The sequence below is a fragment of the Ciconia boyciana genome, chromosome 13 (genome assembly GCF_034638445.1).
Source record: "Ciconia boyciana chromosome 13, ASM3463844v1, whole genome shotgun sequence".
In the NCBI taxonomy this organism is placed as follows: domain Eukaryota; kingdom Metazoa; phylum Chordata; class Aves; order Ciconiiformes; family Ciconiidae; genus Ciconia; species Ciconia boyciana.
This window is the reverse complement of record NC_132946.1, coordinates 8,217,260-8,234,029: the sequence shown is the minus strand read 5'-3', so window position 1 is coordinate 8,234,029 and position 16,770 is coordinate 8,217,260. Positions and strand designations below refer to the sequence as shown.

The following is a 16,770-nucleotide window of genomic DNA, read 5'->3' as shown; positions in this document are numbered from 1 at the left end:
TAATGAAGGAAGAATAGATTAAGGACAGGAAACTGAAACAGCATTAAAACCTATGGCATAATTATTTTTTTTTTGCTATTAAGTACATGCTGTTGATCAGATAAGAGAGCTTTTATTGCTGTGGTCTGTTCTCATTTTATATCTAAATTGTAGCTGACAAGAAGCTTTAAATGACAGAGTCCTAATTTATATTACCAGGAAGGACTGAGCATATAGAGTTATTAAACCAGAATGTGCCGTTTGTTGCTCCTTCTGCTTCCCTGTTTCTGAGACCTCCCACTGAAGCAATGGGGACCTCCAGGTGATTTCAAGAAATGTTTACACTCAGCTGTGTTTTATACTGCGGGCTGCTTTCTTCTTCATTTTCCTTAACTTAAGCCACTGTAGACTGAAACTTCACAGTTACTCTCCTTCATGGAAAATGACACTGCTTTCATTCATAGGAACGGGCCCAGTCCCACCAGTTTCTAATCAGGCAGCATGTGTCCCACTGACGTAAGGGACTGTGAACAGGGTGTTGTCACGTCAAGTGCATTGAATAAAGTACAGAATGCTCTCTCCCAGGAGCGTTACTGCCTGCACGGCTTGCTCAGTCTGTCTATCCATCACCTTCCAGCGAGCGATGCGGGCCTCACCCTGCGTGGGGCGAGCATTTCTGCGCCTAGTGACGGACACTGAGTCATTTCTCACAGCTTCTTGGGGTGCAGCCCAAAACTACGGTACTTGTATTGCGAATAATATGCATCTTATTGACCCTGGTCGTGCATTTAGCTTACACGCCACAGCGAGGCGTGCATAAAAATACTCACTGAAAGTCTTACCGGCGGCTCCCGCCTGCCATGGTGGGGGTGTGACTAGAGTGGAAATATTCTTGTGCCTTGGGAGACACCTGCTGTGCAGTCCACAAAGCACAGCTCCCGCTGCAGGCCCTGTGCCCAGGCCCCTTGTTACAGCTGCGCTAGGTGGACGCGGTATCTAAGTTGGTGTCTGTAAAAGGCAGCCTGAATGTAGTGCTTATCTCGCTCCATGGAGTGTAAAAAGAACCAAGATTAGGTAACTGGTCTGCATGGTTCCTCAATCTTTTTAATCTTGAATTTTATGCAGGCATCTACACCTGCCTCTGCGTGAGCAAGCTCCGTGTCTCTGTATGGCTCCCTTTTGCCTCTTGTGACTAGTGATAACATCACTTCCCTGCCTCCTAGGACTGCTGTGAGTAAATGCATTAGAAGTTTATTTGGCTGGGGTAGTCGTGGGAGCAGAGAAGCCTTTCACTAGTGCTCTACTATAATTTGCTCTTGTAGTTGTGTCAGTTGTGCAACTATGGTATTTTGTACAAAACCCACTATATACTGCGACCACTCTCCTTACACACGCTGCTGGAGGAATTACACGCGCTGGCGACGAGCATACCCAGCTCTGAAAGATAAGGCCCAAGAAGTTTCTGGAACTTCTGCGTTCCCCATGTTGGTGGCTGCAATTTAAAAATCCACATTCGTAGTGCTCAGTGGGCTGTCAAAGCTGAGATCTGCAGGATTTAAACAGTTTTGTGACAGCTGCAGGATAGCACTTTTGTTTCCACGGAAACTGGCACTGGCTCTCCAAAATCAAGGTGAAGTGTTGGTTGATTATCTAATAATAATGCTGAGCATTTAAATGTGAAGTTCTTCACTTTCCTCTTGCTGAAACTATTTCCATTCCTACAGCGCCCAGCAAACGCAATAGAGGTCTTGCAAATTCAAACTGTTGTCACAGCTTGGGCTGTGTAATCTACTTTCCAGAGATGAAAGACAGAATTCAGCCTTGACCCGTTCAGCCACTGAGCCTTATGCTCTGCTCTTAAGATAAAGGGCTAATTTGTCCCCACGTCTACTGCACAAACTGGTACCATTGTTTATATGACAAATTACAGAATAACAGAAGTTCTTTTGCTTTACCGTGTGTTTTTATACTGTGCCTTTCCAGAACATTTTTGTCCTCAAATGCATTTCCTTGTAAATAATTCTCACTGCATAAACTTCTTATCTGCTCACACTCTTGCTTATCACCTGAATGTAATTGCTCTTTGGCTTTGCACTCACTGGACTCTTGTTTTGAACCAGTGAGTTTCATCGTTTTGCTGAACATTCCTTTTTCCAGGTCATTGATTTCTAAGGTTAACAAAATGAATCCTCCTGCTGATCCTTGTTACGTCCCACTAATCTCCTTGCTATATCCTGAACTGCTCAATTACCTTTTGTCTTCAATTTCAGAGGCATTTATTGAACCCACAGATCAGTCTTTTGTGCAGGAAGCAGTTTCATATTGGATTCGGGAACACGTTAGTGTGAATATTTCTCATACTTACACCTCAATTTGTTAAGGTTGTTTAAATTTTCTTGGTTAATTTGCTTCTCGACATGTCCTTTTAAGTGTACTTTCTCCACTGCTTATTTTTTGCAAGAGGTGTCTTTCTTTCTAACCTCTATTCTTTTCCATCTGCTCTTGAATAATATCTTCCACTATTTGATAGTGTTGACTTTCCACTTTGCAGCACTTTATCTTTTCTACCTTTCTGAATCATTTGACTCCTTTGCCATCCTTTGTTCATTTTAGGAAGAGAGTAAGAGCCAATGTTCTTCTGAAGGACATTTACTCTCCTTAATGGGACATTACATTCCTTAATGGGAAATTGGGGATTTTCTTAGGCCTGTCTCTCATATCACTCCATGTCCCTCTTTTTTTTGACTGGGGGTTGATATCCTCTTTAGCCAGGTTTAGCATGACCAGTCGTATCTCTGGGGAGAGCACAGAGGCACAAAACCAAAGAAGCAACGTTCACGGCCTAACACCCCATGATAACCTTTGAATCAGCTGGGTATTAATGGAAAATGGGGCAGAGCATAGATCTTATTCCTTTGATATGATCTTCCTCCAACACAACTGACCCTCGTGTCAAGTACCTATAACTGAGTCTGCTCTCTCATAGTTATTGTCTTTGCTAGGAGTGCAATATGGAGAAGAAAGGGCTTTTTACACATTCATTAGTGTGCCAACGGGTTATCTTTAGGTGCGTTATAGCAGCAATGGTCATGTGTCTGTCACAAATGTAATTAAAGAAGAAGCCCAAACTAAACTTCTGGCTGCAGAGAGCCACTGTGCAGTTTGTCTAGGGCCACTGTCACTCTGAGCTGCATTTTTCACATCAGAAATCTGTTATTTCTAGTGCCCAAGGACTGTGAAGCCATTTATAGAACACACTGACATCCCAGAACAAGTCACGTACCTTTGGCAGTGGCTCAGATGGCTGGGGTCTCAGGAATAAGCAATAAAACTGAAGCTCTTGAGAACAATAGCTTCTTTGCTGAGGAGAGGCACGTTTTTAACAGTGCCTGAATATGACTGAAGATAAGAGTTTGACACCAGGGCACTGAGAAAGAATACAAAGGACACCACTCCTAATCAACAAGCTTGCTTATAAATACAATTTCTCTTTAGAAAAAAAGACAAAAGAAGTTCTGCCTTGGAAAGTACTTTTTGACAAAAACTTTGTTTTACTGGATCATTTGTTATCTTAGATGATCCTATTCTATTTTGAATGTATCAAGTTAATTAACAAAGCCCTTCTGTGGTCATGTAATTTCGTTCACAGAGGAACTGAAGCTCTGGGCTTCTCTGAGGAAATGTAGTTGAATGTGTAAGATGAGCACCCTGAAAACCTCATGGTAAATCCCCTCACATTCAATTATCTCCCAATTAGTGCATTTGAGAAATTATAACATACTTGGAAAACCCCAAGCCCAGGATACCCATAGGCTTTAAATCAGAGGTGGGGAAGGTGTGTCACGTTTAAAAAAAGAAATGGCCACAAAAGCACTTTTGTTTGAAAGCCTCCAGGGTACTCTGAAATGCCTTGTAGCAGGGGGCAAAGCCTGGCTGAGCAGGAAGCTGATAGAAGATAGCCTGCAACAGGCATGGAGTTTATACAGCCTTGAACATTGACTATGAATTTGAATTGAATATCTGTTGCTGAGCAGCTTTGAGCTACTGGTTGTTGCATTCTTTGGAAGAGGAGCTTTGGTGACTAGTTGGGTAGTCATATAAGAAAGAAAGGAAAAATGAACAGCCTGGGAAAAAAAAAAAGCTACTTATACAGATTAGAGTGGTGTACTACTTCACAAAGTGTTGGAGATGTGGAGTCTTCTACAGCAGTTGCTGCTATCCCACCAAAATACTGCTAGCAGCTAGCTCTCTGTGAGTAGGTCACCAGCCACCACAGTCCCCCAGAAGCTCATTAACTTAATAAAGGGGTCTTTTAAGACAGGAGGAAAAAAGGCAACATAATTAGGTAGTCTGGTTCATTGGAAGCACCTAGGCCATTCTCAACCTGGGCAAGTCAGTTCCTTTTTAGAACAAATACACAATCAACAGCATTTTGGGTGACTTCCATTTCCAGTAGTATTGCTGTAACGTAGGAAAGAAAGGTATGTTTGTCTTAAACATTTTCCTCTTTGAAACAGACAGGAGAAGGAACAGAGAAATTACAAGAGGTAGTGAGTTTAGCAAACCTGCACATAAAACAATCTTTCATAAGAATACAATGCTGCATTTACAGCTGTAAATGTATACACCCATATAATTTAAAAATACAAAGATACTTTTATGGTGTTTCAGGGCTTGCTCTTTTTTAGTTCAGAGAATGAAACGCTCAAGTGCTGGACTTAAAGTGGTTAACCTCATTGCATTGGCAAAACCAAACCATTCATGCAGCGTCGGGCTTTTAACTCATCATAAGTGAGAAAGTTAAACTTGACAGCTAGTGTAACCAAAGTGCAGTTGTGTTCTTCACACTGTGTACGTTTTGACTGGCTTGTAAAAAGAATGTAGAAGTTCATGACTCTCCCTGGCAGCTTCTTGAGATGACCGAAGAAAACATGATCTGCAACATATTTGGCCACAGTCTGACTCCGAATGAGAAGACAAGTTTTTATCAGACAGTGGAGAAAAGTCAAAGTCAGCTACCTGGAAAAGGAACATCAAAGAGACCATTTTTAATTCGGGTCCTACTGGCTCAAGTGAGTCTAGCAAGAATACTTTGGGCCAGAAATGGCTTTTGGTCCTCAACCAGTTTCAGTCAGTTACCAACTTCAAATAGACTTCTGATTTATACCTGCTGCACACCTGGCTCACAGGCAGTCTCTCTAGAGGTATATTATTCATACTGTGGCATGATGTAAAGAGTATTAGGTACTGTCCAAAGGGCCACAAAAGGTACTTTTGATTTAGGAGCTCATGCTTATTACGAATACGATAATGCAGCAAGTGAAAGCTACACCAGAGATGGAGGGGAGTTGGGAAGATAAAGGTCACATACTAGGGTCAGGTGACAATTTAGTGCCGCTGTAGGTAACATACCCACCCTTTTTTACTATCTTGTATCCTCTCTCACTATCCCCCTGCTTTCTTCCATGTAACCACTCTGAGGTAGATCCTCTGGAAGGGATACTTCAATGCAAGCACCTGCTTGGGAATATTAACAAACTGCCCATGATAGCCCTAGCAACTTGAATTATAGTTATAGTTCTCCGTGACAAGCCAGAAGCATGTCTGTTGCTTAAAGTGTTTGCCTACGCTGTTCAGATTTTTCCATGGAATGGATCAGACATACCAGAGAAATGCTCCCTCCCACTCTGTTTGTCTGGGGATTAAAGAAGGGACCTGGCTGAAAGGTATCTAATTACTACCCCAGCTCAAAGTAAGAGTAACTGGATACCTCCACGAGATCTTTTTGTTGTGTGTTACTTCGAAAGGTCGTGTACAGCACCAGTCCTAGCATCACTGAAACCAGAGCGATGCAGAGCAGGACAAAGAAAGCCGGGTGGATCCCTAGGAAAGAGCACAAGGGCACATTCCTGGAGTGATACAATACACTGAGAAGAGACAACAGTGAGAAGAAAACGATGTTTTAGGAGAAGTTTTTGTATTTTTAGAACAAAGGACGTGTGTAACGGAATAAATTTTTCAGCCCAGATCACTTCAGGTCTTCCTGAAATCTCAGAAGTGGGAATGCAGAGCTGTGAGGTTGTAAGGATCTTTCCCTCTTTATCCCTCTTTTCCCTTGAACAGCCTATAAAACCTCACCCAGTTACATATGTTAGCCCTAACTCCCCAGGGTGTTTATACCTCTGTGGTACCCCAAGAGGATAGGAAGGATTTGGCAGCTTGCAGCCTCCAGCAAAGAGGATTTGCACACTTAGTCCTGAATGCACACCAGTGCCTTCTGGAGTGAGCTGCCCTGTCTGTATGCAAGTGCTGGCCCACGGTGAGATGGTATAGCCATTCTGTATCACAGCCTGGCTGTCCCCTGGTCAGGTCCTCTTCACATGGCCACCTAACCACTTTCTCAGATAATTCAGGGACCCAAGAGGGGCATGTGGGAGCATGCATGGCGGAGCCAGCAGGGATTACTGTCTGGGGGGACAGAAACCTGTAGTGAAATGGAGGCCTAGAAAAATCCAGCATTAAAAAAAATGTAACTAAACTAAACAAAAAGAAGAATTGAGACTACTTATTTAAGGGAGCGTTACAGACGCGTATGTTTTCCTAGTTATCCTCTCTAACTACAACAGCCAGACTATTTAAACTGAAAAATATGTAACTTAAGTAACGCGGCCTTTCCAGGAAACTCATTAGCTTCAAGACGCTCTTGAGACTGAGGGTTCAGCAGGATGCAAGAAGCTCAGAGCGATTACAGTAGGCACATTATAGGCTCTCCTTTCTCTTCCTGCTTCCTGTGCTTTTAGGGATCTATACCAGTTTCCAGAAACCTCATCTGTAGGCTGGTAATTGTCCCTGAGATGTTTGAGACTCTCGGTTCCCTGACAGGTGGGAATCTCCGTGCTGCTCGGACCAGATGCTCCTCACCTGTTGGCCACACTTTTATTTCATGGTACGTCTGCAGCATCGTCACGCCATTCTCCACTCTGACGCTGAGGCAATACTGTCCAGCATCACTGAAGGTATGGCTGAGATTGTAGCAGGAGCCATTAAGCACCACCAGATGGCATTTTTCACCTTCAAGTGGAATGCACTCGGCCTTTATGAGCCAGCATAATGCCAGTGGTGGGCTGAAATGACAAAAACAAAAAGAAAAAAAAAATTAGGTGAAAACTTTGCAAACATTTCAGCTAAGAGCTGATGAATGACTTGGTTAAAATAGCATAATAATTTTTAAAATAATGAAGTTAATCTAAATACAAATAGAGAATTAATTAACTGCACAATTATTTGGTTTATAGCATTTATCAGTTGAAAAAGTTCTTTGTGATGCTTCTGTAAGAGCAAACCTTTCAGCTGAGAACTAAATACCTGTGTGGGTCATAGGCAGGCCATTGTGTGTAGAAAACCCTACAGTCCTTCTCCAATAAAGATGAAAGGAACCTTTTTTTTCCGGCCCTTGCAAGGGAGTATAGGTTGTTTTTCCTTTGTCCTTTTCACACAGTGGAGATCACTGTCTGTGCTACTGAAGTACACCCAAGATTTTAATCTTCTGATTAAAAAAACCCCACAAACAAAACTGGAAAGAATGTCAGATGAGCTCTGTGCAACAGACTAATAACTGGAAAAGGTAAATAAATTGCAAGGATCACAGTACTCCCTTACAATAACAAAAAGGTTTTTATTTGCAATCAAGCAATCTAGTTGCAATCCACTTTATGGCCATGTGTCTTCTCACCATGTCTAGTTGATGCCTTTTATTTACATTTTCAGAGCCTTGTTCTGACTGATTCTGCTTGGACTCACCTTGGACTCACTATGGACCTTGATTCTGACAACAGATAGAGCTTTTCTTTACCCCATCTTATTAGCATTTTGTTCCTTATCTTTTTAGGACATTCTCTGCTAAAGAAAGCAGCATGGTTATGTGTTTAGCTCATTTTCTAGCTTTGTTTTTGATAACCCATCTCTCAAGCCTTTGTTATTGCTTCTCTATCATAAACTCCTATTGCATCAGTCCTAGTCCCATGGCTAGGAGGTTAAGCCTGGCAAACATTGTCCATCCTAAAACCAAGCCTGCTTTTAGGGATCTCAGGTTTGCCTGTAATGGTTTTTGGCTGTTCATATTTACTTGTATGCCATCTCCAGTTTCCACTCCTGCCAATGTGCCATTCATTTTCTGAATGCAAACTGTGCTGCTTTGTCTATTGGGACTATTTATGCCTTTGGCAAATGACTCTGTGTTGGGTGCTGCTCACTCCAACCTACATCCCTACTAACAGCCCTGTTTTGTTTTTTTGGGTTTTTTTTGTTTTGTTTTTTTTTTGTTTTTTCTTTTTTTGCTTCCTTTTTTTTTTTTTTTTAAAAAAAAATCCAGCATTAGCCTAAACAGCTCCCAGTAGCAGAATGTGAAAGTGTCACTCTTCTGGACAATAAATGGCTTCTGTGGTCATGGAGTTTTTATGGTGAAGGAGCTTTCCTGAGAGTTTCAATGGTATTTAAAATGCTTCTGCCATATAAAAAAACTCTGATGTGTTCTAAATACTGCAGCTTGAGAAAGCTTGTGTTAGGATCGAGGTGCTCATGACTCTCCTATATTCCTATAATCCTCACTGCATGGAGCCTCTCTGTCTTATTCATCTTGTGGCAATCTTAACTTTGCCAAAATTATTCCCCGAACACATTACTCCTATGTGCCAGTCAAGGATCGCTGCTATGTAACAGGACTCTGAATACAGTTTAATTTAATGGTGTGGAAATTGGTCAAGGAGAAAAATTCAAAAGGAAGTTTTAAAATGTAATTTTTCCCACTATCTTTCTCTGGCTAGTTCTCTTTTAACATTCTCTTTACATAGATATAAAAATAACATTTGCTTTATGTGGGAGGATTGTACTTTTCTTTAAAGATGCAGGCTCCTTCAGGCTCTTAGGGTTCATGGTATTTCAAGTCAGGAAAAAGCAATATTTAACAGTATTTTGTTCAAAGGAAATGTCTTTTTTGTTTTAAGAAAAGTTCTGTGGGGTGCAACTGACTATTTTAAGGAAACAGTGGGGAAAAACACTTAAACAGACAATGCTTTTTGGGGAAAGAAGTTGTTTGCTACTTACGTGCCGTTGATATGAAGAGATAAACTCAAGTTTTCCATTACGTGAGTCTCTCTGGAGCCCACTACATTAATACTTTTAACAGCATCTGAGAGAAAGAAAAAAAGTGTGTCACACTCCGCATGTAAACTCGAAATTCACTGGTTTTCCAGTGAAGGTTTGTTTTCATAGACTTTGCAGATTTTGGCTCCATTAGTCACACAAATAATAATACTTGCCTCACACCTGAAAAGGAAACCTAGTGGTAGAGTTGTTGTAAGTTTTCTGAATGTTTTGTGATTTCTTTTTAATATATAATCAACTACTTTATTAATCCTGTACATTTTTACTTATGTGTTTATTTACTCCGGAAGCTGGTCAAATCAAAGAGACTTTCCTAATGCTTATTTTTTAAAATGAATTTTTAAATAAATAAATCCCTAAAAAATAAATTATCCCTAATTTATTTTTTAGGGATAGCTGACATAAATTAAACAAACAAATCCTCCATAAGTTACGGTAAACATTTCATTGTAAGTTTTAAGTGTATGTGAGACTTTTACAAAAGACAGTGCAACTGCAGGTTAATGAAAAAGAAATAGAAGATTTAATATATTTCCCTCCAATTTTTCTGCACTAGAACAGTGCAAAGTCCATTTTGCAATGGCAACTCTTCATTGAATAATGTTGACCAGTTCTTGCATGTGAAACAATGCTCAAGTTATATTATCACATTAAAGCTAGATTGTATCTGTACATATATAGCAAGTTCTGTTTTGAGTATGCAAAATGTTTTATAATTACCTAACAGCTCCAGAGCAGTGGTAAAATCACCAGTTTTCTGTACTGTTTCTCTTTCATGTATGATGCTTCCAATTTGCTCCCATTCAGCTATGACTTTCAGATGCACCGTACGATTCCCCATGGTAGAGCAGTTATAGTAGACAAAGGGTTCCTTGGTAATCTGATAAACACTGTAACACGAAAAGATTTAGAATCAAAATTGCCTTTTACCAAATCCTTGCATATTTCTGATTTAGAAAGGAGCTAGCTCGAATATATTTTCTTTATAGACTATGCTACAGTCAGCTGTGATTCTAATTCTACATTATGTCCATATCAATGAGGATTAACATCTGTGGCATTACCAATAGAACTACCATCAGTATAAGACCCAGAGTACATTTATGCATTTTTAATCAAAGAAACTAAAGATAGTGCTAAAAGAATTCATAGAATGGAATAGGAATAGCCAGTAAATTATGAAAACTACCTTTATAGCAGGTGGACTATAAGCTAACTGGAGCACTAAGGGGGGGAGAAAGAAAGAAACAAAAAATTTAGTATTCAGAGACTAAAGCTTACATTTCTATTTGCATATGCTTATTTGTATTGGATATATGTTCGTCCTCAGAGAAGGAAAATAATTGAATGGCTTTTTTCCTCCCTACTGTAGAGTGACTTAAGAGCTAGATACTACTCATGGTTTTATTTCTGATGGTTATGAGCTATGTTGGGGTTTTTTCCCCCCTCCATTTTGTTATTAGGTAAGCATTAGGTGTGTGTTAATGTACACCTCCATATTATTTGAGAGACCTATATGCTTTCAAAAGCTCCTCACCCAAGGTGTGGTATACTTACAGGTAGCTGGTCATAGTAACAGCTACTTACTGCCCAACCACAGGACAGTGTACTGCTTCCATTTTCCTTAAGTGCACAAATTATTCACATATTCAACAACAACAACAACCTGGTAATGGAGATCTGCAGGTGTAATGATGTTTTAAAATAACAATTTAGAATAAGTTAATTTTTCCAGTTCATTCACTTCAGTTTGGCTTGTTGCACACACAATAATACACCTAAGCATATATTTGAACAAGAAATGTAGGTCTTTAAAACATCACCTTTCTGTGAGTATGCAGTGACTTCTGTGCCAAAGTTTTTGTAATTCACCTGGTTGATGTGCTAAGAATGTACCAACTGACAAAGGTGTATGCTTTGCCCTGTGATTTAATTAGGATTTTTCTCTAGATGAGCCTCTGAATCAGAGCCACCTCGAATACTCATTAAAACAAACAAAGTAACCACACCTACCCATCTCCAAAATCCCAGTTGTAGACAAACGATGCTGACTTGAAGTAATGACTTGGGTCATGAAGACAGAAAGAAATCCGGGTCACTGCTCCCGTGGAAGAACCACGCGTGATAAATCTATTGTCTTCTATCTGGGCAATGGTAAGATTCCCTGTTATAAATTCTGCAGAATAATAAGGTGGAGAAAGAGTGACAGCATATATCACTTTCATAGCATGCTCTGCATGAGTATCAAAATATTATTTAAAATGTACCACATAAGTCTTTCTGTGTCCTAGTGCAAGTGGTTAAATGTATTTTATATCTATTCCTCAATGTTGTTACATGTGTTAGTGAGGTAGAGAGATTAAATTACTTACTTAGGGCTATACAATGGACCATGATAAAGCTTCTACTAGAACTAAGAAAAATAATCCTGGACTGATTGAAGTCAATATCAATTTTTACTATTGATTTTAAAAGAATTGTGATTAACATCAAGTGTCTAGATCAAGGGATTCAAACCAGTATAAATGCCCTTCATGTTTGGGGTGGTGGTTTTTGTTTGTTTGTTTTGTGGGTTTTTTATGTTGCTGTTTTTTGTTTTTTAGTTTTAGCTACTTCCACAAAAATGAAAATTTCAGTACTATTAATAACAGATGTGCTAGATATTGTGAATACAGAAAGGGTGAAATTTTGATGTCTGCAAGAGATAGTATGCTCAAGTTTGTTTACAAGGACTGGAAAGGCTGATCTAAAAAAACCTCTCTAACCTATGAATAAAGATGATGTATTAGGATGATACACTTATCAGCTTATTATACAATTAATGGGATATTAATTACCAGTAACAGACTCTTACCTTGTTAACAATTCATTAAATCTAGTTAACCGTTCTCTTGATGATGCACAAATAAGAACCACAATTAAGAACCACAATTACTGCTTCAGAATGGGACTGGTTACTTACTAACTGGAGTTGTAATTTATGAGAGGTATTGGCAACTACCTTTGGGCCCCCATGAAGCCCCTGTGGGTGCTCTTGCTTGGGGAAGGCAGGAAGGTACAATGGGATCTTACCTTTCACAGCTATAGAAAGCTTCTATCCCTTTTGCTTGTGGCATGGGAATATAAGACAGTGCAAAGCGAGAAAGGAATGAGTAGGTATTCAGCAAGACAGCAGTTCTTAAGAAAGAAGAGATCTCATGTATACTTTTATAAAGCTTGGTGTTTCTCAAAGAAAAATCTCAATAGCTATTCCCCAAAATGTCAGCTATGCGCTATGGTTAGCTCTTTTGTCCTCATGCATATCCTTATCTTCGGCTTGGAGCCGTGTCTATTTTGGAGCATGTAAGTAGAGCATTGGGACGTGTGGTTGGAGGGACGTGGTTACTAGTCTCTGAAAGAAGGGATTGTGGGAAGCTGTCAGATGATATTTCCTGTCAATCCCTGTATCAGAGATTAGGTTAACCATACCACACCATTGCTCAATTTGTCAAGAAATTAATATTTATGGTTATGAATATTCCCAGTAAGCTGAAATTGCACTTGGCAATATTTGGAAATGCAGCCATGACTTCACATCCAATTTCCATACACTCACTCAGAACTTTAAAAGAAAATGTAATGGCTCTGTTGTGCTGATGGTCTAAGTTTTTGCTATGTCATGCAACAGGGAAAATCAGTAGATTGTCACTGCTGCTGGCTGTCCTAACTTTAGGACTGGAAATGCTGGGAAGCAGTACAGGAAGCATTGTTTTAGGAGTCCGGACATCACTGAACAATGCTTATGTGTGAACTGCAACTACTGAAGCATCTGATTTCTAGTTCAGTTTCTCTAAGCTGTAGAGGCAGGAAAACATGGGCAGGATCACACTTGCTTCCTGGATGTAGGTAGACTACAGCATGGCCCAGCTAGTACAGTGCCATCCAAAACCACCTTCAGTCAAAGGGCTACACAAATCAAACTCTGTTGGCAGAAGCCGTATTTATGTCTGGCTTTCATTTTTCTGATACTAGCAAAGGCAGCAAGCATCTTGATGTAAACTGACTTCCTGAAGACGTACAAGTTGTAAAGCCATTTTACCTGTAATCTGAAGCACGGTGACATTTCTAGCAACCGGCCGACATAACCAACAGTTTCTGTGAGTCACCCAGACAGATACAGGAAAAGTCCCAGGAAATTCACCAGTCACATTAATTATGGAGTTAAACCGCTGCTCAGATTTCTCTATCAGAATCAGAGGAGCATAAATCCAGTTAAAGTGATACAAGTTTGATGTGAGACTGTCATTCTTCATACTTAGACTGGCGTGAACAGTAGCTTGAGCTCCTGTTGTGATGGGACCATTGTTGGTTATTTCCAGACCGTACTCCTCTGTGGAAATGAGAAGAAAAAACAACCCAAACCCAAACCTTGTTGTATTGCATTTTTTATTTTATTTCTTTATTACACTTTTTAACAGCTGTAGTTATGTGACTCACAATGACACTCATCCCAGCAAGGACTTTACCAGCTTTTTTTTTTTTTTTTTTTACCATTTAAAAACCTGGAACGGAAACTGTTGCATGTATATATGAGTTCAAACAAGTAGCATTAAACAACATGTTAGACTGGGTCCTAGAAATGTTAATAGTAGAAGGGAGCTTCAGACCTGAACATCACAAAAACTTTGATGAAGTTTTATAGGCAGAGCTGGGCACTGGCTGTAGGGTCAGTGTCACTAATGATCTAACACGGTCACTAAACTTGCAGCTACTGGAAGAAAGTCAAGCTCAGCTCTAATCTCTGTCCTGAAAAAAATGAACTTTCAAACTCAGGTAAGATTTCATCCAATAGATTCCTTTGTCAGCTATGTTGACCCACAAGTCTCCCCACCTTTCTTATAACTGAACAAAAACCCCTCAGTACCAGCTGCTTCTTCTCTATGGTCCACCACTGACTTCCTTTTCCAGGAAAGGACCAAAAATCTCAATGTAAATGAAACTTGTACCATGCCCTAGCGGCATATCACTTACCATCCAGAGAGATCTGGACAAGCTCAATAAGTGGGCCCATGTGACCCTCATGAGGTTCAACAAGGCTAAGTGCAGGGTCCTGCACCTGGGTCAGGGCAACCCCCAGTATCAATGGGGGATGAAGGGATTGGGAGCAGCCCTATGGAGGGGGACTTTGGGCTATGGGTGGATGAAAAGCTGGACATGAGCTGACAATGTGTGCTCACAGCCTAGAAAACCAACCATATCCTGGGCTGCATAAAAAGTAGTGTGGCCAGCAGGTCGAGGGAGGAGATTGTGCCCCTCTACTCCGCTCTGGTGAGACCCCACCTGGAGTACTGCATCCAGCTCTGGAGCCCTCAGCACAGGAAGGACATGGATCTGTTGGAGTGGGTCCAGAGGAGGGCCACAAAAATGATCAGTGGGATGGAACACCTCTCCTATGAGAACAGGCTGAGAGAGTTGGGGTTGTTCAGCCTGGAGAAGAGAAGGCTCTGGGGAGACCTTACTGCAGCCTTTCAATACTTAAAGGGGGCTTACAAGAAAGATGGGGACAAACTTTTTCACAGGGCCTGTAGCAAAAGGACAAGGGGTAATGGTTTTAAACTGAAAGAGGGTAGATTCAGACTAGATATAAGGAATAAATTTTTTATGATGAGGGTGTTGAAACACTGGAATGGGTTGCCCAGAGAGGTGGTAGATGCCCCACCCCTGGAAACATTCAAGATCAGGTTGGACAGGGCTTTGAGTAACATGATCTAGTTGAAGATGTCCCTGCTCACTGCAGGGGGGTTGCACTAGAGGACCTTTAAAGGTCCCTTCCAATCCAAACTACTTTGTGATTCTATGAAACAGCAAAGCGTGAGAAGTGCAGGACCTGTAATAGTGAACCATCCCCACTGCTCTGGATTGCTCACCGTTATCTTCTCTGGCACATTTACACAAGCTACTTACTTTAGCTCTTACAACTACTGCAATGGGCAGAGTGTGAGTGAGGTTGGGTTTTATGGAAAGGATACATTCACTTTTTTCAAAAAATAACAGTGCAACAAGATTAAATGACCTGCATGTGTTAAAAAAAAAACACAAAAACCAACCAAACAAAACTCCCAAAAAACCAACCCCAAAACCTCAAAACAAAAGGAAAGGCAACAACCACTGAAAGCTGTGAATTGGGGCAGAGCTGGGAACGGGATCTGGTTGTTTGCCTCCAACACAGAGCATGTTCCCTGCCTGCATCGGCACTCTGCCTGGCTATCCTCTCACTGGGGCAACGCTGGGCAGAACAGCAGAGCTGGGGGAGTTCTCATGCTGGTGACTTTCCTTCTCCTCTCTTTCAGCAGCCATCAGATTGCTAACAGGGACCTGAATCTTGAGCTTCAGAAGTTGCATTTCTCACTCATCCATGACCTGTAATGTGGAGGGAGCTCTGGGGTCAGCTAACCCCTGTGCTGCCTTTCCTGCGTCCATCAGCTTGGGATGGGGTGGAAGGAGAACCCAAATAATCTACTTAGTGCCTGCATTTTATTTCACAGATCGCAGGTGCTGAGCAAATCTGGATGCAAAAAGACTGTGAGAAATAACTGTAACATTCCTGCCTGAGCAAGAACTCCACTGTTCCCATTTCACAACACAAAGAATGGCCCTGAGTTCAGATTTTTGAGTTAACAGAGTAATGCTTGTGATTTGATGAAATCTAGCACAGAGAGGTTTCAGGGCTCTAGAAGATTCAGCCTACCCTCTGCTTTGTTTTGGCAGAACTTGGGAAAAAAAAATAGGTAGCTAGCTCATGCTTATCTAGCACTTCTCCTTGGAGGTTATCAAGGTGCTTTACAAAACAGGGCCATACTGAAGCCCAATAGCTGCAGCAGTTGGAGATTAAGTGGTTAACGCAAGGTCACCCAGCGAGTCGCCGGCAGAGCAAGACATTTCGTCCAGTTCTGGGATTTCTTCTACCTTTCCGACCTCTCTTTGCAGAATGCAGCACAGCGAGGCTACCATAGCGAGGGACAGTGGCTGCCCAGGTCCCTTGTGACCCACTGCACTGGGTCAGCGGAGGAAGCAGAAGTGCAGCTTTTGGGTTAGGAAGTGCAAAGCAGAACCCTGGCTCCCCGGGATGCCCCAGCTTCACTGCAAGCACCAAGGTCGCAGCGCCTGAGAATAAAGTCTGGGGAGGCGAGAGGGTGCCCGGAGCTGCCTCCCATCCCCTGTCACGGCCAGCAAGCCCGGGCACGGAACCACCACCATCCCCACAAGTAAAGCAGCCCACGCCTGAGGTCTGCCCCCCTCGCCCCGCCGCCGCGGCTGCCCTCGCCCCCCTCGCCCGCTTCCCAGGAACCGCTCCCCGGCGGCGATGACAGCGCAGACCGGCGGCCCCTTACCTGCCGCCGGGGCGGCGCGGCCGAGCAGCAGCACCAGGCAGGCCAACCGCAGCATGCTCGGGGCGGCGGGGGCCGTGGGCAGGCGCCGCCGTCCGGGGCCGAGGCCGGGTGTCGCCGCGCTAGGGCCGGGCGCTGCCCCCGAGGCCGCCCGCGGTACTGCGGCACCTCTGTCCGCGCCCCCGGGACGCTCCCCCGCGGCAGCGCCCAACCAGCCTCTCCCGGGGGAAGTTCCTGCGGGGTTGTGTTGCCAACGTAACGG

The 16,770-nt window shown here is 42.2% G+C and overlaps 1 protein-coding gene across 1 annotated transcript; it reads right to left on the bottom strand.

Moving 5' to 3' along the window:
- Positions 1–4,532: 4,532 nt before the first annotated feature.
- Positions 4,533–16,633, bottom strand: TMEM130 (transmembrane protein 130). Its single transcript, XM_072878163.1, has 8 exons — positions 16,512–16,633; positions 13,220–13,510; positions 11,155–11,317; positions 9,862–10,031; positions 9,082–9,166; positions 6,901–7,103; positions 5,750–5,862; positions 4,533–4,998 (listed from the first exon to the last, which is right to left on the bottom strand). The coding sequence occupies exons 1-8, from the start codon at positions 16,564–16,566 to the stop codon at positions 4,822–4,824; spliced, it is 1,257 nt and encodes a 418-aa protein (XP_072734264.1). The 5' UTR covers positions 16,567–16,633; the 3' UTR covers positions 4,533–4,821.
- Positions 16,634–16,770: the final 137 nt, after the last annotated feature.